At 31.8% G+C, this 24861-nt stretch overlaps 1 protein-coding gene across 4 annotated transcripts; it reads right to left on the minus strand.

The window, feature by feature from the left end:
• Positions 1-574: 574 nt before the first annotated feature.
• On the minus strand, positions 575-20293 carry LOC110021483. Of its 4 annotated transcripts, XM_020719990.1 has the most exons (12): positions 19570-20293; positions 19197-19454; positions 12162-12404; positions 11817-11969; positions 11184-11545; positions 10113-11087; positions 6426-6499; positions 6221-6302; positions 6023-6148; positions 5779-5885; positions 1431-1588; positions 575-1056 (listed from the first exon to the last, which is right to left on the minus strand). In XM_020719990.1, the coding sequence occupies exons 1-12, from the start codon at positions 20008-20010 to the stop codon at positions 820-822; spliced, it is 3216 nt and encodes a 1071-aa protein (XP_020575649.1). In that variant the 5' UTR covers positions 20011-20293; the 3' UTR covers positions 575-819. The 4 variants fall into 4 exon arrangements, with proteins under 4 accessions (XP_020575649.1, XP_020575648.1, XP_020575650.1 ...); XM_020719989.1 differs by having other exon boundaries at positions 10113-11545; XM_020719991.1 differs by having other exon boundaries at positions 967-1056; positions 1431-1530; positions 10113-11545.
• Positions 20294-24861: the final 4568 nt, after the last annotated feature.

Here is a 24861-nt window from a genome sequence, read left to right on the forward strand (position 1 = left end):
GTAAAATAAGTTGATTGTAATAGGCGGATTAATTGTTATTTTACACTTGCAATCGGTGAACTAATTGTTTAAGCCTAACCGTTCAGTAATTGTTTTCGCCCCATCAACAATTATAAATTACATCAACCTAGATCTTCGTGTAGGTTATTTTTATTTTTAAAAATCTGTTTATTTAAAGTACTTTTAATATCTTTATGATTTTTAATTTTAATTTTAATTAAATTAACATATTTATTGAAAAGGGATATTTACATAGATACCACATATTCTTGTATTAAAAAATATCGGACACCCAAAATCTAATATTAATATTTATAACACTTTGGCATCATAACCTACTTATGCATGAAAATATATAATTTATTTTTAAAAATTAATAATAGTGACATTAAGTATTAGATATATAAATAGATAAGATTGTAAATGCCACTTTTACAAAACAATCTAAATAATTTTTTAAAAATAATTTCTAGGAAAAATTAAATACATAGCACACTTATTATGAATTTATATATCTCACACCTAAATTTTCATATTTACCTATTGCAGGTAAATACATAGCACACTTGTTATGAATTTATATACATATTGCAGGTGACAAACTGATCCACCCTTTCTCAATTGCAAAAACAATACTGAATTTACAATCTATTTCTCTAACACCACGTGTACACTTACAAAGGGCGAAAAATGCTTCACCCACATAAGAAGAAGGGAAAAAAAAAGGCTAGACACAAAAAAGTAACTGTACAAAACTAATCACAAAGTAAAAATGAAAAGAATAAATTGAATAAAAATGCAAAATTGACATACTACCGATCAAGAAGCATACTTTACATGCAGAGTGGTTGCAGACAAGCCCGAACGCATCGCCTTCAGCAGCGTCACAAATCTCATCATATAATCTTCAGAGAACCACTTCAGTTTCCACGTACAACTCCTTCGATTCTTTTGTTGATGATTCCCTCTCTTATTATCCTCCAAAAATATGTTTCCATGAGGAACATTTTCTGCAGTCAAAGTCAAAACTTTGATATCCTCTGCTGATTCTATGACCTGAAAAGAGTTTTCGAAATAATAATCATGACCTGTTATTTATAAATTTCAATATTGAAGTTCTAATAATAGTAAAATAATAATAGGAGATTTACACATCCAATATTTTCATACGTAACACTCGACTCTTTGACATTGCACTAAAGATATTACAGTTACTAACATTTTAGAGTGAAATTTACATTTTCATGGATAAGTTTTGGCGTCATCATGACGGTAATGTGTTATAAATATAAATATGAAAACTTAGGTCTTAGATATATAAATACATAAAAATTGTGTGGCATCTATGTAAATTTTCCATAAATTTGAAAACTGCTAGTCATTCAATGTAACATTCACAATAAAGAAATAGGAACAAGAAAAAAAATTACCACTTCCAATATGTTTTTTATGGGGCAGATTGAATCAAGAGAGTAATAAGGTGGGGTTCCAAGACAATCCCACGATGAGCCAAATTGGATGAGGTTCTCACTGCATATAATAACATACCCTTCAATTACAAACAAGGATCTCGACAGCCATGATTTTCCTGTTCAATAAAAAAATAATAACTTTTATGTAATCGGTGCAATATGAATGATAACAGAAACATAACATTAAAAAATAAAAACGAGCAGCATCAATGAGATCTTAAATTTTTAGGCCCATAGAAGTTAATTTAACAATCTTCTACGTTACCACTGCTCGGCATACAGACGGATAGAAGTGATAAGAGATAATGATATTTTTTAAATGGAAAACTCAAAATAGGAAAAAGAATCACAGGATTTTGCCCATGCAAAGTTCTCCAATATATAATTAAAGTTACATAATTCACTTTTCTAGCCAACTAACGACAATAGGATTATAATACTCTATCACTTTGTTGTTATAATAGGGGTTGTTGGATGATAATATCAATTAAGTAATATTGGTTAGATAAAAATAGCCAAGATGTATTAATCAGGTAACAATAACCTGGAGATAATAATCAAACAACAACGGACGTATGATAATATTCGGGCTACAATAGTGGTTGGTGATAATCAGCAATCATTGCTAGTCGCTGACTTGTAAGTTTTTTATGTTTAGATTTGTCTCTAACCTCACTCTTTTTCTACCTTTCATATGGATAATTGGGAGCTGTTTATAATTTTTGAGAAAGACGTTTTGATAAATTTAACCAAAATTTCAAAACACTCTATTAGGCGGTCCATTTTAATTCCTTTGGGTCATAAGACTATTCTTTCAAACATTTAGGTGCCTTTATGGTCTTAATATTTAATGATTGTAAAGTTTTTATTTACTCTCAATGTGTTGTTCTACTATGCTATAATCATATCAAATTTAAAAATTGTTTAACCGTTCAATTAATATTTTAGAACTTTTAAATATATTTCAAGTGTTTGTTCCGGGCTCATTTTGACTCAAATTAAATCACTTTTGATGTTGTTGGGTTGCTACTGTCAAGATGTTAACTTTGACTATTAATTTGCTGAAATCAGAGCTCAATTGTTCTTATATTTGACTCTTGAAGTTGCATAATTCAAAATAGATTCATGACTGATCATGTAATTTTTTTGATGCTCCATCAAATCTGCTTCGACTTAAGCGGAAGCATTGAAAATATAAAATGTATAGTCCTATGTAAAGTGGCTGTAATTATTTAATTTTTTTTTAGCATTCATTAAGTGGCAGTTGATGTTCTCCCCTCAAAATATCTCTTTCTCACGTTGGACAAGAAAAATACATTTGTTTCTTTTCTCCTCATAATCATTTAGCAACACATTATATAGTTATTATAATGTAACGTCACATTCATTTAACAAAAAAACATTTTTTTCTCACCAATAAAGAAAAAAAAAAACTCATACCTCAAATTACACTTGTTAGGTAAGACAATGACATTTCAATCACATATACACCCTTTTATATGAATACGGATATAACAAAAAATAAGACAAATTAATTCTTCAGAATATAAGGCATGATCATATGTTAAAAACATACCTTCGAAATACATAAAGTTCATATCAAAACTTAAGGAAAAATGCATCCAAAATCCAAATAAACTTCAAAATCATAGTTCTCATCAACTCAACAAATTTTCAAATCAAACATAATAAATCATAATTTTCATAATTAATGCAATATAATTTTTATGAAATTCATGCCCAATACATCCATGAAATGCCAAGAACACAAAAAAGTGCTCAAAGCTTTCCAACAAATTGTCAATATTTTATAAACTTATAAAAAAAAAAATAATAAACGCCAAATGACACGTCTTAATATATTCCTTTAGTGTTCAAGCAAAGGACAACATGCACCGTGATTACATTATCAAGTCCCTTCGAACATTTAGACATAAACACCAACGAAAAATATAATAAACGAAAGGTTTATTATATTTTACTTTTTTATTAGTTATCATTGTAGCATATAAATATGGTTTATTATGCTTAGAATTAGGATATGCATGAGATTGTTGTCTTGAGACTTAGGGTTAGAGTTTGAGAGAGATTGCCCACCGTCGGATTTTAGGTGTTAGAGTTAGGGTTTGGGAGAGATTGTCTATCTCTTGAATTGTAGGTGTTTATTTTTATGTATTCGGTTTTTCTTGTTTTGTTTTGACGAAATAAATTGTTTGCCCTATTTTATGTGAAAAATCATTTTGGTTTGTGTCACTACCACAAATATTTCACATCAATAAAAATCATGTAGTGAGAAATGATTATTTGTCCTAAAAAATACCATAAAAAACTACAATCTTAGTCGCTTCAATGAAATATAAGTTCATTTCAATTCTTACAATCCAACCAATGGCAGGACTCATGCTACATTGATTTACAGAGACAACAAAGTAGCAATACTTCCACACAACTGTTAGATTGCTTTAAGATGCTTGAGGACCACTACAATCAAATTCAAAAAATCCAATACTGATCTTGAAATATCAATTTAAATGTGGTAATCCAGTTCAGATGACACTTGACACCAAACTGATTCTGTCTCTGGCAATTGAAATCTAAAAAGCCTAAAATCTCTAACTATTCATTCTGTACACCCAATAACAAAAAAGTGTAACACCGATCTCAAAGACAAAGTGTGTCGATTATAAATTATTTGATTGATCGAAAGATCAAAAATTATTTGATTGATCGAAAGATCAAAAAAATCTAACACCACAACTAGGATATTTTATACAACAAGGATATTGGGGATGAAGTATCTCCTATAAGCAATATTTGTATTATCAAAGGAATGAAACTACCTGTAATAGCCCAAACTCTCACCCATCAAAGATATTGTTTGCTTTGGCCTAATGGCCTCACGGTTTTGCCCAAATGGTATAACTTTCAGGAGGTCACCCATCCCAGGAGTGCTCTCATACAAGCATGCTTAACTTTGGAGTTTTTGTCAAAATTTCACCGTTACACCAAAAAGTGCTTTAAATGTTTAAGAGTTTGGCTTCATCTACTTAAGGGGTTTCACAATCTCTCCCATTTAAGTAATTGATGTCTTCATCTGTACTCTAAATCCAGAATCATTCACAGGCAGATAGGACTCTAGGGGTGACCGCTAAAGATTCAATAGGTGGCTCCAATTATGTAGCTCTTTGTCCCATCTTTGGTTCAAGAGGTGGCTCTCATGGCATAGCAATTTGTTCTATATGACACTTAGTTTTCATCTTTAGACTAGTGCAATGCTCTGATACCATTTTTAATAATCCAAACACTCAATCATCAAGATATTGTCTACTTTGGCATAATGGTGGCCACACATTTTTGGTGCAACCTCCCAAGTGGTCACCCATCTTAGGAGTTCTCTCATACGAGAATGCTTAACTTTGTAGTTTCTACCGAAATTTCAATGCTACACAAAAGGTGCTTCGATGTTAAGAGTTTGGCTTAATTCTACTTGAGGGGTTTACACTACCCTTTGCCCTAACGGATATAAATAATCCCTCCATGGAAAAAAAAAAAAGGAAAAAAAAAGCTTCAAACTATTGAAATCATTTCAATTTTCTAAAATTTCTTATAAAAAATGGTTTCGTTTTCATTCTTAAGTATACAATCATGCTTCCTAACTTATGCATTGGAGTGAATCCAAAAGAAACATTCCTCAGAGCAATCTCACATTTAACTTCGGTTGAGTGTAAAAGAAGTGAGCAATCACTGTAAACTGCATACATTGATGATTTTTGTTCGATTCAAACCATATCCCGCCAGCAATAATTTGTTGTATGTGGAAAAATTTCCCACTCATATAGATTGATTCCAAGTTGCGATCTTTAGAGACAGGAATCTCAGAACTCCCTATCTAAAGTTTATCACTTCGTGGACAACCGATGCAACAATTGAAATGCTCTTCCTTGCCTTCAACAAGAATCCACTCAATTAACCAGTTACTGCGAAACCAAATATATGGTTTTGCCTTTAATTTCGTCATTTCTCTTGAGGACCTCTCCTCTACAAATACCATCAACCTCTCTTATTTGATTTGAGAGTCAAAGTGTCTTTAGAGAAAACATTCCTCAATGTAGGCTCGTTTATTTATTTGGTTACATGTGCACAAGAATGAGTGATCGATTTAAATAACATACCCTTGAGATCTCTACGACTTCAGATCATTTCAAGCATGCAACAAACTTGGATCAGGCAAACTTACAAGTAAAGCTACATATAAAAAATACATAATCAATAAACGTAGTTACATTCGTAAAAAATGACAGCATACCATTGCATTTGTCTTTCCAGAGAAGAATCATCGAGTAGAAATATATTCCTCCACTCAAACTTCCAGAGATACATTTCTCTAGTAAGTCAGACTGAACTTGTTCCCAACTGCCAGCCAAAATTACCAAAGCCAACCAATCAGAAAAGCTTGCAATAACTCGAAATAAAATTATATAAATTATTAGAAGTGATGATGTCAATGATATTCCCATTTCAAACTAGTAAAATATGAGGGAAGAGTTCACCTTTTTAAAGAACATTTAGCAGTTGATGTGCTTGAATCATATACTTGTAATAGGTTAAATAAATCTTTAGATATATCAACTGTTCTTGTTAAGAACAAATGTGTTGCATCCCCCTGCATACGTACCCTGGGTAAAAAAGTGAAATCCTCATTTAGTAAAACTGAGAACTTTATAAAGATGAATAGCTAAGCCACAAACCTCAAAGCTTGCAGTCCAAGGCCTGCAACAACTTCCCTAATTTCACCAAGCCCGTAGCATCCTGGAACTCTAGAAACAATATCTACAAAAGAACTACATGAAATTAAATGACTCAAGCTCTAGGGGAAATTTGTAATTCATCAGAAAAAGATAATGCAAAAAATGGTACAATTGAAATGAGAAATTAAACCGGAAATAATCTTACCTAACCCATCATCTGTTTTATCAAGTAGTAGCATATATAATTTGTTCTTACAGGTCCTCAGTAAAGCTGCTTCACTGCACAAAATCGATGAAGAATCTTGAAGATCGACTAGAAAATTGCAAGAAAAAATCAATGATTACAGAGTGATCAAGCATGGCAAAAAGGCAACCAAAATGACTGGCATTTGAACTGTAGTGACATATCCTTTTAAATCAAATTCACGACAAAGGAAAGAAAATATCTTATATGCTTCATGCCATACATTTGTGAAAATTACTTTGGAAAAGATTTCCCAGATAAACTTCAAGAAAAAAAAAAAGAAACAAAAAATTACCTGATGGAATAGTTTGCTATGGCTATATATATATGTATATATATATATAGTGCAACACATTTTCAGTAGGATTAAAGCTATTGCAAAGTAGAGAATCAATTGATCACAAGTTCAGTAGAATTTAAACTATTGCTATTATAACAAACACTGCAAATCTCCCCTCCCTTATCAAAGTATTTTGACCATATAATTTATTCAGGACAAGCACATACAACACTATCTGCAGTTATTTGGGGATAACAGAGTACGCATGAGTAGGCGGACGTGGTAAATGTTGAAGTTGTTTCTCAGGTTCCTGATTATGTGTTTCAGCCAAAAGCCAATGATAATTAAAAAGCATAAATGAGGCTGTAGCAGGTCATATCTTTTGTATTTGTTGATATTTTTGCCGTAGCATAAAAACGGAGGTTTGCATCTAAATGTAAGAGACCGATAGATGCAATATTTTTGCCATAGCTATATTACCATGGATATGCATATTGCTGTGGGATATTAAGGGTGCCAAAACTATAAAATAAAGAGAGAGAAAATAAGAGAGAATGAAATTAGAAAATTTTGGCAGCAATCTCACTGTCAGAAGATTATTCTTTCAATAAACTTTTGAAATGGGCAATTTCTAGTTTTGGCTTAATCATTTCTATAATGTTTCCCTTGAATCATTTTCTCTCATACCTGCTTGGAAAGATTTTGGAATTTGCTTTTATAATTAAACTGGGTATCCTTGGGGCAAGAGTATTTTTTCATTCCTCCTTTATTTGTAAACTTTCGCATCTTCCCAACAGTGGATCAAGTCCTCTTTCTTCTCACATATATGGTAGCTTATTTAGTAGAACCATATAGATGTGGGTGCTTTCTTATAGCTCATAATCACTTTAGCGTGTGTTCATTGTATTCACTCATGATAAGTGCTTCTGCAATAACATAAGTTCAGTTTCCATGTCCCACACTGTACGGTGATCTTCCAAACAGCCACTAAATATGTCAATTAGTGTGAATTCAAGACACAGTTGAACTATTTACTAACAACCATGATTCAAATGGTTAGAGTAGTAATTTTAAAATAAGTGTTGGTCCCTCAAAGGTATTATGTTTCAATGCTGCTAAACGGAAAAAGGCAGATGCATTAATTATTTTAAAATAAGAGCTTTCTATCATGAACTACAAAGTCAAATAAGGAAAAATTTGTAAACCAGAGCATCATTTTTGCAGTAGGAAGAAATCAGATAAATTCTATTTCACAACATAGGCGAGAACTGAAATTTTTAGTTAAACTAGTCACTGAAGTACAGAAAGTGCAATAAGGCAGTGGCCGCGGTACTAGCAATATTTGTAGAGCTACTCAACAAACATGACTTGCTGAAAGTAAATGAAGTAATTTTTTTTTATAAAGCTAGATTGGGTTGATGTTCTCAAGATATGTTGTGATTTATATTGAGGACTATTAACATGAAAATTTGAATTTCAAAGGAGGCAACAGGGCCATGATTTGTTAAATACAGAAAAGAATTCCTGTGTAGATCATCATTAATGAAATATTAAAAAGTATAACATAAACTTTTTTACAATAAATTGGGACAAATGCAAAAAAATTAGAATCCCAAAATTTTGGTATTAGTCTGATTTTAATGTTTTTTATCTAACCACATCCTATGAACAATCAACTAAAGCTTTGGATTCTTTTATTTCTCAAACACGACCTCCTAGTTCCATCAAATAAATCCACAGCATATTTTGTAAGCAATCATACTGATCTTGCTCATAAAGCTATTAATGGTGAAGAAATTGTGTCCAATGTTATCGCGGACATAGGAGAAAACTATTGAGGTGAGGAAGCTAACATTTGATAATTCATGGACATTTTTATAAAGAACTAATCGTCATGCCAAGCTCTATTGGTTAATATTGACTAACAGTTGATAAAGTCAATTTTTTTAAGCCAAACAAAATTCATGTGAGACTATAGTTCTCCTTTAGTTGAGACTTCATTCTAGTATTTTAGCAACTCCTTTAGTTATAGCCTTCCTGCAGCTAATTTATTTTCGATTATCAAGGGTTTTTTTGTTTCATTCGGCTGCCCTAATTCCCATTATTGTGGCTCTTATGTTACTTGAATTTGTGAATGTTATGCTCCTTTGTTTAATGGTTCCTCCTGTATTTCCTACGGTTGGTTTTGTCCTTTTATTATAAAACCATTTAAATAATTAATTACAACTTCCAGTTAGATGGCTCCTCTTATGGTTCTCGTGGAAGGTTGATGGTTCCAATAGAGTTTGACTTCATTTATTGGATTTATGTTGAGTGGATCCTAAGGCTTATATTTATGGTTAAAGAAACTAATTGTGAGACTGCAAGAAGTGAATGTAGGCAATGGACTCTTCAGTTCTGTTCTATAACTACTTTCCTTGAACTATTTGTTTGTTCCCTATGCCATTTCATCAGACCTAAAATAACACTGCATGATGCATATGTAAAAATAGATTGTGCTGAATAAAAATTTGCTTTGGATGCGCAACTCTATTTCTTTTGGAATTGAACTCCTTGATCAAGTAAGACATTGGAACTTCAAATCCTATGAGAGGTCTCCTTATACAAACATAAAGTTTCCTTATCTTGCAAGTTTTTCTCCTTTTCTTACTTTCCCTCTTAATTAATTTTTTATTTATTAAAAGTATTAATGAAGTTCATCATAACTGCTACATTCTAATTTTATTTCTTTTGCCTAAAATTTCAATTATTTGGGTTGTTTTCCTGATCCCTAACTTCATATCAATAATTTCTAATAAAAGGTCATAAGTCGTTTTTTTGAATTGAATTTTATCATTTTGCCAATCTTTGTTGAAGGAGAAAATAGTTGATCTTAGATTAATAGCTTGTACCTTAGGAAAATTGCATGTTTAATGAATTATTTTATTTTATTTTTTATTTGCAGCAAAATATACATTGGATGTTAGATCGATAAAAACAATCCCAGACCCTAAAATATTCTTCACCAAGTGCCAATACTACTTTGGCTCTAAAAACAATGGATAACGAATAAAAAGATGCAATCAACTTTTAAAATTCAAAAAGTTAAAGTTAGAAACTAATATGCTTTGGTAAAAAGATTCCATGAATTGGTATGCTTGCTGCTTTGTGTAGCAATGTTATTTTGGGTGCATCTAAATCTACGATGCTAGTTAGAAATGCATAAAAAAAATCATGGATCAACAAAAGTACTTCAACTAGTGCCAATACTAGCTTGGCACTAATCAAAATTATCTGAATCTTTTTCTTAAATTATAAAAATATAATAATTGATAAAGGTAAAAAGTCGCAATAAACTATTCAACTTAAACAAGTTACGATGGAATCACCTCTCATACGAAACTAATCCATGCTGGTATATGCATCCACAAAAAACAATTTGTTGACATGTTTCAGAAGCTTCAGAATCCGCAATATTTGAGTTGAATAAATCCTTTATATAATCACTCCGCTTGTTTTGAACAAATTTGAAAACAGCAACTGTTTCTGCTCCATATTTCTGTCGCAGAACTTCATCATTCAACCTACCAGAACTGAGACCAATTGCACAACAGCTTGACTGGCCCTGCTCAACTCTGTGAGATTCCACATCTCCATTAACCTTTTCGCATTCTGATCGACTATTACATGCCAACAAGTTCCCAAAAAGAGAAACAAGTCCCCTCTTAAGTTGTTGTTTACAACTTATTCCCTCAATATCTCCAGCACCTTGATTTAGATGTGGGTTAGTGTAGCAATCAGCAGCGTCTACATGATTGTTTATGGATGATGCTTCTTCACTACAACCATTAAAAAGTTTGGTACGATGCTCACACAAAGATATAGTTCTTTCCGAGGGATATGATTCTTTATGCTCATTCCCAATAGGCCTATTAACATGAAAGGCCATAAGGTTTGAAGACTCCAAGGCAGAACCTTGAATACATGACAAATCATTTTCACTCATTGATATACCGACTACACTTAATTCATCATCACTACAGCTGGTATCACTATCTGACAATTCCTCAGAATGAGACTCAGTTGAAAGTTGTAGGAATTCTTCCTCTAGATCAAGACGACGATGTAACATGTCCTGCCGATATTGCGGTGGTGACCCAGGATATATGGAGGATGAGTGGGATCCAATAATCTCATCAATTGCAGTCAATGACCCAGAGTTAATTGCTAGCTCTGAACATTCACTTCCACCAACTGCTGAATAATTGATACTTGACTTGTCAATTTCTGCTAAAGGAGAAAGATTTTCTGGATTCCTGAAATCATCCTCCATCTGATCTTGCTCTGAAATGACTTCCTGAGATCTTAAACCAGTTGCAAAACATTTTTCATCATTTTCCACAGGTGTTATACTATTTTTATCAAAAATACCAGTATCAGAAATATTGGAATACGCTAACCTTGTCGGATTGTTAGCATAATGCGAGCTCTCTCCGAATTTTGTGTCTGTGAATGGTTCCCTATTTTGCTCACTCTGAGCATCTAGTTTAAAATCTGTCTGTTGATTTCTGTCAGTTATGACTTCAGAGCACTGATTCATCCAATCCTTGAAGTCTCGCAGCCAAAGAACGGATCTTTCCTTTTTCATTTGTTCGGCTTTATTCATCAGAACAAGTATTTTTGACTCATCATCTGAGATGGCAGTCTCATCCTTCCTCAGCACATCACTCTCACAAGACAATGAATCTTGTTCAATACCTTCCACGCAATGAAGCCCCCTCTGCTCTTCAACCTCAATATTTGCTAAACGAGAATATTTTTTCTGCGAAAGTGAGCATAAAGCTATAATAGATTCAATTTCTGAATTGTCATGAAAATGCATATGAAACTGGGAAAGGATGCACTTGAGAAAATGAATTACAACAAGATGAATTTAACAGTAGCAAACCAACATATTTTATCTTCCATTTTTATGTTATATGTTTTGCCATTAAGCAAAGGAATATAACTCTCTGGTTACAGCAAATACAGGATAAGAATAACAATTTTGAAGAGATAAAATACAACATGCTAGTTATAGGAAAAACGCTTACTTTGTTTGAATGTGCGCTGCTAAAATCTTCTACAGTATGATCTTCTGCTGGAAAATAAAATCCAAAAGCGGGAGGTTGCTTCTTTCTGCTTGTATAAATGATGTGTCTTTCCCAGTACTCTTTTGTGCTGATACTGTTATCATCTAATATCAACTGAAAATTAAAAAAATGACAAAAAAAACAGAAATTAGAATTACAAAACTAAAGATTTTTATATATGCCAAGCAACCAACTATTTGCACAATTGAGCTCCAAGGGTGGTCTTAGCCTAATAGTTAGCTAAGGAAAACTACTTTCATTAAGAGAGCAAGGTATGATCAATCTGTTACAAAAAGATCAACTTACACTTTCTGGATGAGAGAAGAAACTAAAAACGTATGCTCGATACCACCGAGCATAGCATATAGGGTTTCCCTCCAACCATAACTTCTGGAGACAAGGAAGGTTTGCAAGGATCTCCATCTCTGAGAAACTGGAAATGAGATTGCAGGAAAGATCGAGACCTTCAACAGACTTCAGGTTTTCTAACCCTCGCAACGTAGTTAAGACATTATTCCTTAAAACAAGCTTAACTATTGGACATGAAACCTGCAATGCACACAAGTAAACATAGTGGACCATTACAAATTATATAGTTGCAAGCATATTAAGGGTTAATAGAAGGAAAAGTCAAGAAACTACAAAAATAGTCTACAAAATATAAAATGAAACAGCTTAATATCCGCAACTCCCAAAACACAACTAAAAATAGAGCATAATCATAAATAAGATATATTTGGTTTCTGGCAAAACAATTGGAAAATCATAGTTTGAGGATGGTCAGAATGCAAACTATTTCACAATCAAAGATTCAGGTTAATGCTTGTCCTCAGTATTGTGTCTCATGACATAAAAGTAGACTAATGAACAATCAACTGAATAAGAGGTATCAGGCTGCGCATGGGGATGCATGCCTACCCCTTTTAAAAAATATACTTGTCAAATTTAAAAAACAGAAACCTGAAGTCCATTGAAAATGAATCATAGGAATTTTCCAAACAACACATAAAATGGATGCAAAATTTCAGATTTTATTTTTAATGGAATATGAATGAGTTTATGAGCTTAATTTTTGAAGGTAAATCTAGAAATTGTGCCACAAATTCTAATCTGTCAAGTGTCTTGATAAACACTACCATTCGATTCAAAACAGATAGCCCGCAACGGCTGACTTACGGAACCTATTGCTAATTAATATGTGGGTTTTTTGTTCTAAATTATAATAGGTGAAACAGACAACCTATTGTTTTGATAAATTTTCATTTTTATTAATTTGAAATACATATTTTGTGATTTAAATAAATATTAAATATGTGTAGAATTAATAAGTGCTCCTGACAAGGAGACATAAATGCCCATCTAATGCTTGAGCTGCCAACACCATTCAAAAGTTGATAGCCTGGGCAAAAGGTGCCAGAAAAGAATTAGATCTATCATTTATAAACTAATTTTAAGTATAATGAATATTTTCTTAGTGTAAAGTGATAATCATTACACTAAACCTTAGTGAGGAAAATCAGGTTGATCTAGTTAGTCAGTTCTTTGCTAAACATACACTGATGTAGGTGTATATTTGTGCGATAAGGATTCTTCATATTTGGTGGCCTGTATTCAAGTTTTATAAAGAAAGCGTCTGTTTAAAGGTTTAAACAGTTGCTAATGGATTCGCATTATGATTTTGCAATTACCGATTTCTCACATGATTGAATAGCTTTAGCATGACATCTAATAAATTAAAAGTTCTTCTATTTTTTTTGGTGGCGGGTTTTAATTAGAAAGTAATCCTATATATCAGCTGCTACATCATTTTCTTAAATCCAATATCCATTTAGAGTATTAAAACCACTTCACTTCATACAGATATCTTGTTAGATTAGATTTTGATACAGTATGAAGCCATACCAGTATTAGTTGAGCTCACTTGACATTGCAACTAGCTATGCTTAGTTCTAAAAACTTCTAGTTAATCTAATCTTATCTGTTAGAGCTTAGTTTAAAATAAACTCGCTAAGGTCAAGCTGTCTTAGCTGGCATTTCTTTGTTCAATAATAGCCCTAAAGTAGATATAAACGCATAGAAAGAGCATGGAAACAAGATATGTTTATTAATTTCAAAATTGACTACCCAAAGTATGTCCTAAAAATCAACATTCCAAGTCATTTTTAGAGCTAAAAATAGATTGTCGATTTTCAAAGATATGTTACTAAAGGAGCTCAAGGAGAATTTCAAGTTGAACAACACTTGATGAGGAATCAAATTACCAATAAAATGTGTTCGCTAAAGAGATTCTTAAAGGGTCTAGAAATAGATCAAAAATAAAAGAAAAGTTGATGGTGAAGTAAGGAGATAAAAAAATATAGTAAAAAGGTGAATCGAGTTTTTAATTTTTGATGGTTTAATATATAATAACTGAAGAAAACTTAAGCACAACGATGAGAATGGCAAGTAGTGCAAAGAAATATCATAAATTTTCGTGATTAATGTGCTTGGGTATGTATTAAAAAGGAGAAATAAACATATGAACAATAAAAAAAGATAGAGAATATATAAAGATTTCGAAGATCACAAGATCTTAGGTGAAGATGACGGAATCAAGGAAATATAAAAATACTTTTTATTAAAGAATTCATTAACTATAAATATTTATTGAAAAGCTAAGGAAGAGCAAAACAAATATTAAAAAAACAATATAAATTAAAAAAAGGCGAATTTACCTTTGTTTTGAAGAATATGTATGAAGGTTAATTTATGAGTATAACAAGATACCAATTAGATTTGCATAAATATATGAGATATTAGAGTAATATGTTTAGTATAAGTCTTTTTAAGGAAATCTTAAAAATCTAGGAAGGTCAAATGCTGAAGAAAAAAGCATTTTGATACATATTTCTAAGAACAAAAGAGATATACATAAATGTAGTGACTGAAACGAAACTAACTTTGAGTCTATCAATGAGGCATCGAGAAATGCAAAATGGATGAAGAACGAAAAAAAACATATTGAAATCAAAGAAATAGCCCATGTTCATGCCATAAAATTTACATGGGCAGTTGCTTTTCTGCTAAAGCTTTTATTAATACAAAAAATATTGCAGCCAATAAAAGGTCATGTATATGGTTTTTATTGATCTTGAAATGATATTGAGGTGAGTACCATGAAAATATAGCTAATAAGAACTTTAGGAGAAAATGAGTGTGTTAAAAGCAAATTGAAGTCTTGAAGAAATAATTGATGGTGCAGCGACTTGTGTTAGAAATAGTTATGGAATGACCAAATAAATTACAACAATTTCATATGACTATTGATGATGGAAATACTTGCATCAAATAATCGGGTTAAATTATCAAGACATTGGAAGACATTTATTTTGATTTTATTATATTTTATTTTAAATTATCAAATAAGCAAGTTAATCAAACAAGTGTGCTTTCCCTAATCATGAAGTCATAAAGGAAGTGTGTCTACTGTAAAAGTTTCCCACAAAAGTTTTCAACACAAGTCAAATTAGTACTATGTCATAATCAATGTTTTAAAAAGCGAGGGTCATGAGCGGGGTGTTTTGGCTGTTAAATGGCGAGGCGTGAGCCACAAAGCGCCCGACATAAGCCCCACTGTATAAAAGAAATATAAGGATTTAGAGATAAAAATAAGAACTTATACTCATTCGATTTCAAAACAAATCTTCTAGGACTAAAATCTTCAAGATATTGACATAAATCCACCACAAAAAATAAAAACATATAAAAATAAGTAAACACGTTTAAGCTAAAAAAATAAACTAATTGTGCTCAATTGATCTCAATCCTTGAATATCATTCATTCTTTAAGTTCATCCTTAAAATCATTTTCTTTTTCTTCACCAATAGTTGTGTCCAAATCACAACTATGTCCTTCATATTGTCTACATTCATTCATCACTTCCTTAAAGTCATCATCATGCTCAGTCTCATATGCATTCACAATTTGTTTCTCCTTATAATTGCTACCTATATTATAAAAATAAATAAAATGATATTCATAAATATTTAAGATCTTTTTTATAAGAATATGTAATTATGAAAAGGACAATTAAAAATAAATATGAAACTTGTTTTTTCATTCAACTACTCTTTTCTATGAAAATATGTTATAAAAATATTTTTTTATTGTGTAAGATTTTGTGATTCTACATTAGCATTAGTTATGGGCACATTTCTAATTACATCAATATCAAATACATGTTCTTGATTCACACAAGAAGTTTCATGTGGTAGCATTGAATCTTCTTTCCATTATAAAACCTGCATCCCTACGTATCTATTTCAGCGAAACTGCGGGCCTCTCAGGAAAGAGGTCTAGATCGCACGAAGGGTGTGAAACTGCAGGCCTTGAGGCTACAAAAAAGATATCTTCATACGCGATGGTGATGGGTGCGAAATTGCGAGCTGATCCTGTGTATGATTGAGAAGTTGAAGGAAAGGGAGGAGGTGGCTAGATCCCGCAGCACTTTCTGCGGTTGTTTCTTTAGCTTACGGAAGACTGCAAGAGATGATGAGGGAGATTGTGGGAGACTGTGGAAGAGACAAAGTTGCGATTTGGGTAGGTCTAAAAAATTGCACAGCTATGGCTTTTAATTTCTTTTTAATTAGCTCGCAAGTGAGGCGTACACACCCCGTAAAGTGCAAAACAAGTTCATGGACATAAAAGGCGTGTCAAGAAGTACGTCCCATGAGTTATTACACCCTCATTAAGGTGGGGTATGGTGCCACACACCTCGCCTAGTGACACGCCCCAATAATGTATTTTAAAACACTAGTCATAATTTTAAAAAATAAAGCAAAAAAAAAAAACAAATGAGGTCTCAATGAATCACATTCTCATCCAAAAAAGAAAACAACATATCCCATGTTCGTATAATATTTGACATCCACTTCAATCTTCCATCAGGCTTGTTTATGATTTTATCCAACCAAAAAATACCCTCTAGTTTTGGGTTTCTTTTTGTAAGATGATGCATTATAATTAGTTTTGATTTATGTCCTCATAATATAATTAATAAGGTCTACACTATTAACGAATGATTAATAAAAAAAATTTGCTAACAACTGATTTTATGTCATTATGGGATTCTCTATTGATCTTTGGAATCTCTCGCCCTTTCATTGTATAAGCCTTATTCCCTATAATATTCATATTCACGAAGTTCTTTTTCCTCCAACATCTTTCATCTACAATCATCCAAGATCATTAATAAATAAATACAACTTAAATAAACTCACTAGGAAATCACAATTTACAGATCATAATGTTGCCAATAGCGCACCACAAAGTCACAGTGTTCACTGAAATAAAACACTGCACGACATATTCATTTTGTAGTGGTTTAAAGTGCAACTATTTAAAGTGACCAAATGAAGCCTAATTTGATTGCAAGGATTAAGAATTTGTTCCTATGTCATTAAATTGGTAACAAATACAATTTTGAGTTAAAATAATTAATAAAAAAACTTTTCTTGCAATGAAACGATAATACATGATTTTGTTAATATTAAAAAGACATTTAACTGAGTAAATCTTGACAACATATCAAATAAACATAAAGAGAAAGAGATATCTCAATAGTTAATGTTAAGTTTTGTTTAATGGTGCAATGGCTAGTTTTTAGAAATATCGAATATTGGCCAAACAATTTCTAAGAAAATTAGAGTTATATTCATAGTCAAACTTTACCCTTTTTTTTAATTAAACTATTGGTAATGGAGATGCTTTTATCAAATAGTCGAGTCAAAAATTCTTTTTAAGATGGCAATTCTAATGATTGAGATATCTTTTGGTAAGCATTATGCAATGTTGTAATTGCAAAATAAAATAATAGACTTCATAGAGATAAATAAGTTGATCTACAAGTGTACTACGCATAGTAATGGAGTTATAGAGGAGCATGTATAGTATAGCACTTCTATCTAGAATTTTCAGAAGAAATCAAAATTTTTCTACATAGAGTTTTTGAAAAAAAAAAAACAACTAAAAAATACTATTAAAGGGAAACTTTAACAAACCACAACACCATATAGACACACAACCTCATCAACTATACAAAATTTCATGTCCAGTGATGTTATATTACTCAATATCTACTTCTATCTTTCATTAAGATTGCTTCTTTATAATTTCATCAAGCCAAATAATGACTTCTAGTTTTGGATTTTGCTTCAATAGATGGTTCATTATAAATAGTTCTAAATAAGGTCCTCGTTGAGCCAATATATAAGTCCACACTATCACTGAATGATTACTAAAAAAAATTTTCATGCATTTGCCTTAGTCTCCATGTGGGATTCTCTCTCTTTCTGATCTCTCCACCTTTCATTGAAAATTCCTTTATTCTCACCCTATGGTATATTCATGATTTATTTTTTTCCTGCAATTTCGTTCATTTATAATTATCCAAGATCATGGGTAAAAAAATTGCAACTTGAACAATCTCACTAGGAAACCGTTACAATGGCATATCGCATTTCCAAATCACTGATGATATCAAAAGCACGCCAAGGAGCTATGGAGTGCGCTAAAATGAAATGATGCACAACACATATACGTTGCAAAAGTATTCTGAAAAAATAATTTGAAGTAGCCTAGTGAAATCAAGTTTGATGTGCAAGCACTAACAAAGCACATTTTCCACCTCTTTCTTGCAACTGTAATTCACTAAGTTGGATGGTTCTGTACTTAAATAAGTTTTCACAATATGCTAAAATTGATTATCCAACACAAAATAAAAACAAAATAAAACAAAACAAAAGTGGTAGATCCTGTATTGTGAATTTAGTTCCTCTGTTAATGATGTAATTGGTTCCTTAAATATAACGGCCTCAGTAGTTCAACAAACGGTAGACCCTTGTCTTATCAATCATTATAATACTATTAAGCAACCATGTGATGTTCAATCACTATAAGTATTAATCCAACATATTGATCAAGGTTCCATCTGCACTTAAATACCATAAACTCGCCTTGCCACAGCTGAAAATTTGCTGCTTGCCAATAAAAATTACAATAATCATAGGAGAGAAATGAAGCATCGAGCATATTACACCCAGCCCCAATATAAACTAAAAAGAAACAAAATTGAAATCATAACTACAGAGGCCAACGTTTAACTACGTCTCATGCAATAAAAACATACTTGAAATTCAAAAGCTATCAAATTTTAATGACCAACTTGCAATCCAAACTCACCTGGCAAGGACATGCAGAAAACAGAACTATCTCGCGACAGTAATATATAAGCACACAACTCCAAAGAGTTCAAAACTATATTCCATTAGTAAGCATGCAGGGGAACAGGAAGAAGTACTTACTTGACTCAAACATGCGACGTTCCGAAGGTGATTGAAACCAAGATCCAGGTGCCGCAATTTTGAGCACCTGCCAAGATTATCAGCTTTTGCAAATTGATTCCGGCTCAGATCCAAAGTTTCCACAGAAGGAAGCAGCTGCAACGACTCGTCCATTAAAACCAATCTATTTTGAGCACACGAAACAAAATTCAGACGGCTCCACACCGGCGAGTCCTTTATATCCGCAGTCCTACTTGCTAAAACATGCCTCAGAGCATCCTGATTTCAACAAAAGTATACAAAAAGAGTTAGACCGTAAAACTACATGAAGTACAGTTGCCCAACCCAACAAACAAAATGCTTGAAGTCAACGCCACACTCCATTATAACATACAGTGGAATTATGACAAATAAGCTTCTCGAGCGTTTGGCGGAGCTCCAGCAGCCCCTGTGCAGAAGACGTCGATATATCACATCCACGGAGCTCGAGAACCCTTAGACGACCAAAAGCCTGAAGCGAAAGCGGCGTCGGATCGCGCGCCGGCTGCGGAAGCACGGAGATCACCTTCAGCGAGGTGAGAAGGCCCAATATCCTCCGCAGCTGCTCAAGCGCGCGGTGGTCTCCCAGGTCCGAAACATAGGCGCGTAGATAATCCACCGGCGCACCGGCGAGGAGTCCTTCAAGCTCCTCCAACGCTTCCAGCCGCGACTGCACATAGTGGAGTCCCACGGGGTTCAGCTTCAAAGTCAGCGACCCCTCAAGGAGCATCTCCGCGTTCTGCTCCACGAATTTCACCAGATAGTCGAGGTACCGATCCCCTGTAACTACCGCCATTATCGAAGAAGAAATTAGGGTTTTCGGCGGGTTAAGTTATCTTCCTCCATTGCCGGTGAGAAGGAGATGAAGAGAAGAGAAAGAAAGGGAGGCGGAGAAGCGGAGAAGCGCCGGAAACCGGCGGCAGCGACGGTTCCCGTACGTATAAAGATTCAACGAATTACGGAGAAATTTCTTCAAAATTTTCTTCGCTGCGAAGAAAGAATTCCGAAAAATATTTAATTAATTAAAAAATTTAAAAACTATAATTGCAGAAAACAATAATAGAAATAGACGGCAGGTGATGAAGACGGCAAAGCGGCAATAGAAATGCTGCCAAGCGGTTTGATCTCAGGTTCCCTTTTTTCCTATTTGGGCCCGTAAAACGTGACTAATTCGATATATGTCCTTTCAATTTTCAGGAATTTTGTTTATTTTGGGAATATTACATACATTGCACCCAATTCTTATGTATTTACCTATCCATTACCCAAATTTTCATTTTTACACATATAACACTTACGGATGAAAATATGGATTTTAATATTAAAATGTGATAATGAATAGGGATGTCAAAAAAGCTCTGTTCGTGAACAACTCGTGTTCCGCTCGTTCGTTAAGTAAAGAAGCCGAACACGAACAAGTTTTAAAAACTTGAATTATAAACGAGCCGAACACGAACAATTCTTTGTTTAGCTCGAAATAAAAAAAAATTATATAATTATTTATATAATAATATATTATATATATTTATATTTAAATTTAAATCATAACATCTCTCATGTGGTAATATGGTTAATCTCTTATTTTGTATATATTTGGTCCAGATTTGAATCTCACACTTTACATCTTTTTTTTTCAATTAAATTTTAACGAGCCAATTTTGAGCCGAACACAAACACGAATATTTAAATCAAACCGAACACAAACACACTGTTCACGAGCCGAACACGAGCCAAACCTGAGCTCGCTCAAGCTCGACTCGTTTACAGCCTTAAGAAAAAGGTACTTTGCAGTTGAAGATTTTTTAGAAAATAATAATGCTACTTTTCATATGATATTTGTAATAATGAAAATTTTAAATGCTACGTATGTAAAAACCCTATTTTTTTAATGTTGTGGTTGACAGAAATAAAAGTCGTCACTTTTGAATTCAATTATTAGAATGTGGTGGGGTCTGTTACATAATTTTTCTTTTTCTATAATGTCATATATCTCCTTATCATATTTTCATTTAATTTTAATAAATTAAGTTTTTTTTATATATAAAATATGATCAAATATGTTTAGGCCTATCTCTATCTTTTTTTTAACATGTCAAATCTAAAACATCTACTCTTCTAATAGGAACATTAGATGGTCAAAATTTAATGTGATGAAACCATCTAAAACGACTCACTCTAATCTTGTCTGCACTGAATCTACTCCAACCCTTTCACCGATATATTCGTTTTGCATTTTGTCTCAACTCTAAAATCACTCATTCACGAGATGTGAAAAGTGGACTTATGTTAGATAGTGAACAATCATCCTAAAAATTTTGTCGAAAAATTATGATATGAATCTTTTCAAAATATTACACTAAATAAAATATATTTTATTTTTTAAAATATTCTTTTTATATTTTGCAATGGACTTTTTAGTACTTATTGAATTGATTTAGTGAGGTTTGACATATTCTATATATATATATATATATATATATTACATCACAATCTCTATTTAATGTTCCTTTTTGTAATATTAAGGGGCATGTATATACATGCTATGCATTGCTTATGTATTTATATATCTAATACCTAATGGTGAAATACATTTATTTTATTTAGTTAATGCGACATATATATATATATATATATATATATATATATTAGATAGATAGGGTGGGATGAGTGTTTGGGAGAATTCTTTATATTATATATATATATATATACATTTAAGTTTTAAGTATGAGACATGTGAAAACATTTGAATTAAGTGGTATGGTTGTAAATTACATATATATATTTTTAAAAAAATTAACATGCCATCAACAAATCTCCATCACGCATGAAAAATGAAGTTTATTAGTCATTATTTTTTTGGGGGGCAACATACATACCACACAATATTTAATTTTTTCATATCTAAAATGTAAAATTCATATTTATATGATACTATTAAAATACTTAACATCAAATTCAAAAAAAAAAAAAAACATTATTATTATAATTACTTAATTTGAAATACATGTTTTCATGTATAGATATATCATATTCAGCATTAAAATATTATATATTAAAAAAAAAAGAATTTGTATTTCTCCTCTTGTCTTCCAATTGGACAAAGAAGTGTCATGTTTATACAAGTAATCTAAGATTTTGAATAGAGAAGAAAATAAATTAAGAACAAGCATAGACATCAGCATATGGAATCAGTTTTAATTACATCATATTTGGGCAGTTACATCATATCAGGACAATTAATGTCATTGATTTATTTCTGGTGATCATGTTAACATTATAAATGTAATCATCAAACTTTAGGTGTTAGACATGCAAATAAATAAAAATAGTATGATATGTAACTAAAATTCTTTATTTTCTTAGGGATAATTAAATAGGCCATTTACATATATATCATCCAATTCCTTCGTATTTACATATCATAACTAAACTTTATTTTCGACATTTTAACCATCAAGATTTTAATATCACAACAAATACATAACTTTTTAAAATTTCTAAAAGATAAAATGCACATTTTTTATGCATAGAATATATATATATATATATATATATATAGATATATATGTGGTTCTCAATTATGTGTTAATAATACTTTGTTTGATATTAATATTAGTTCATTTGTACTTAGCAATTTCAACTATAATTTTAATATCTATTATGATTCCAAATAATATTTATTTATTTTACTAATATTTTAGAAATTTAAATCACAGTCCTAAGCTATTGCACGTTTCCAATACTTCTTGGTAACTATTATATGTTATCGTGTTCCAATGGCCCACAACTAGCTAATTGTACATCTGAGGCTATTAAATTTGGATTGCTTTGTCTCTTTCGCACAGTAGAGATTTTATCTATAAAATCAGAATGATTTTATGATTTTGAATATAAACTAGTAAAATGTCAAAATAGTCCTCAACTATTTACATGAGGTTATTTTGCTACACGAGTTTATAAACTATCAAAGTAGTCCCTAAACTCTTTAAATTGAGGCTGAAAGTCCCAATAAAAAACTATTATAGCTCAGTTTATAAATGGTCGGTGACTACTTTGACACTTCTATAAACTTTGAGACTAAAATGACCACATATAAATAGTTGGGGACTATTTTGATTGTTAAATACAATCTTAATGATTAGTGATAGGCAATCAAATATTATTTTAATGAATTATTTTTTTTGTTTGCAATTTAAGAAGGGTATATAATAAATTTCTAAAATGGATACTTTTAAATTATAATTACTTTAAAATATATTTCCCCCATTCAAAATCATTCTTAGAGAATCCAATTTTCCTTTTGGTTAAATCATTGGTTCTCTAGATGGCCATAAAAGCAAAATAAATCATTAGAGAATTCTTTTTTTGTTTACCTTTGAAGTTTAGATGATTGAAATAGCGTAATGATTGAGATATGTTTGGGTTAACTGCAGTTTATTAAAAAATAGTTGTGAAATCATTGAATAATAATTCAATGTTCAAAAACTGTGGTGGCTATTACAATTTTTTTATTTAAAAATGTCAGACCGTCAGAGCTGCTACCATTGTATCTAGTCATGACCGGTGTGAAAATATAGATTTCAGCAGTTTAGCCAAAGAGACAAATTGTGGTGCAGCGCACACGTATAATCATTTTGTTAATAATTATTAAAAAATAGCATTATGACAATTTGTATTTTAAATTTACTTAAACTCAATTTTATTTATATGGTAGTGGTATATAAATAGTAATATTATAACCAAAATATAATATTTTAATTGCATAGATAAATATTAGAGAAAACTAGATATCACAAATAAAGGAGAAATAATGAATCATAACAATTGTTGAATATAGTCAATGAGTGACAATAATTGTCAAACAAGAGTGATCGTTCATCTCAATTGAATGTGGGCAGAATCGATCAAGAGATGATCTTTTAAGTGAGTGCTGATGTCAGCATTTGAAGAATACAATTAACTGATAGCGGATGTTGGCATTAGCTGGCAAAAGATGATGCTCAGTTACGAGAAAATTGTTAGGCGATGATAGAGCTATTAATTATCATTGGTGCTTAACATATGAAATGATTTTGGAGTATTTTTGGATTTCTAAGCTCTATCTAATTTTAGGTTTCTTTTATGTGTAAATGAGGTGCTTTTATTATTTTTTTGATTGACTATTATTTTTCTAATCCAAGCACTTACTCTAATTATGATAAATTACTTAACCATTAAAGATTGTTTGAGCATTAAAATACTTTGATAACTATTTTATTTTATTTTATTTTTTCAACTAAGACCTCCGAATTTAGTAATCTTATATCGATTTGATCTTTCTCAACGAGATGCTCATTTTAACTATGAAAACTTATGATTTGAAGATTATTTGGTCTTCCAAAATAGTGCATTGATGTTTTAAATAACACATCAAATATTTTATTTCTAACAAATTCGCCTCCTCCCTCGCATGCAAGATCCTCGCTTACTTTGATTTTTCCTCTCTCTCGCCATCGACGAGCCTCGCTGGCAGACCCAGCTTGCTAATCTCCTCCCCGACACCGTCCCTCCCGACCTCTTTGACCCGTGTCGCCTCCTTGCCTCTCGGCTTCACCAGATTTTCTGTGCTGTCGGCCGCCCTTTTTGCCGGAGGCCTCCCTCGACCCCA

The sequence above is a fragment of the Phalaenopsis equestris genome, unplaced genomic scaffold, assembly GCF_001263595.1.
Source record: "Phalaenopsis equestris unplaced genomic scaffold, ASM126359v1 Scaffold000134, whole genome shotgun sequence".
NCBI lineage: Eukaryota > Viridiplantae > Streptophyta > Magnoliopsida > Asparagales > Orchidaceae > Phalaenopsis > Phalaenopsis equestris.

Excerpts from the sequence above, each read along its gene's own strand:
- LOC110021483 (XM_020719989.1), bottom strand. The coding sequence starts at position 20,010 with ATGGCGGTAGTTACAGGGGATCGGTACCTCGACTATCTGGTGAAATTC. Across the intron at positions 12,405-19,196 it reads ACGTCGCATGTTTGAGTCAA|GTTTCATGTCCAATAGTTAA; the intron begins GTAAGTACTTCT and ends TGTGCATTGCAG. Across the intron at positions 6,500-10,112 it reads GGATTAGTTTCGTATGAGAG|TGAAGCAGCTTTACTGAGGA; the intron begins GTGATTCCATCG and ends GATTTTGTGCAG.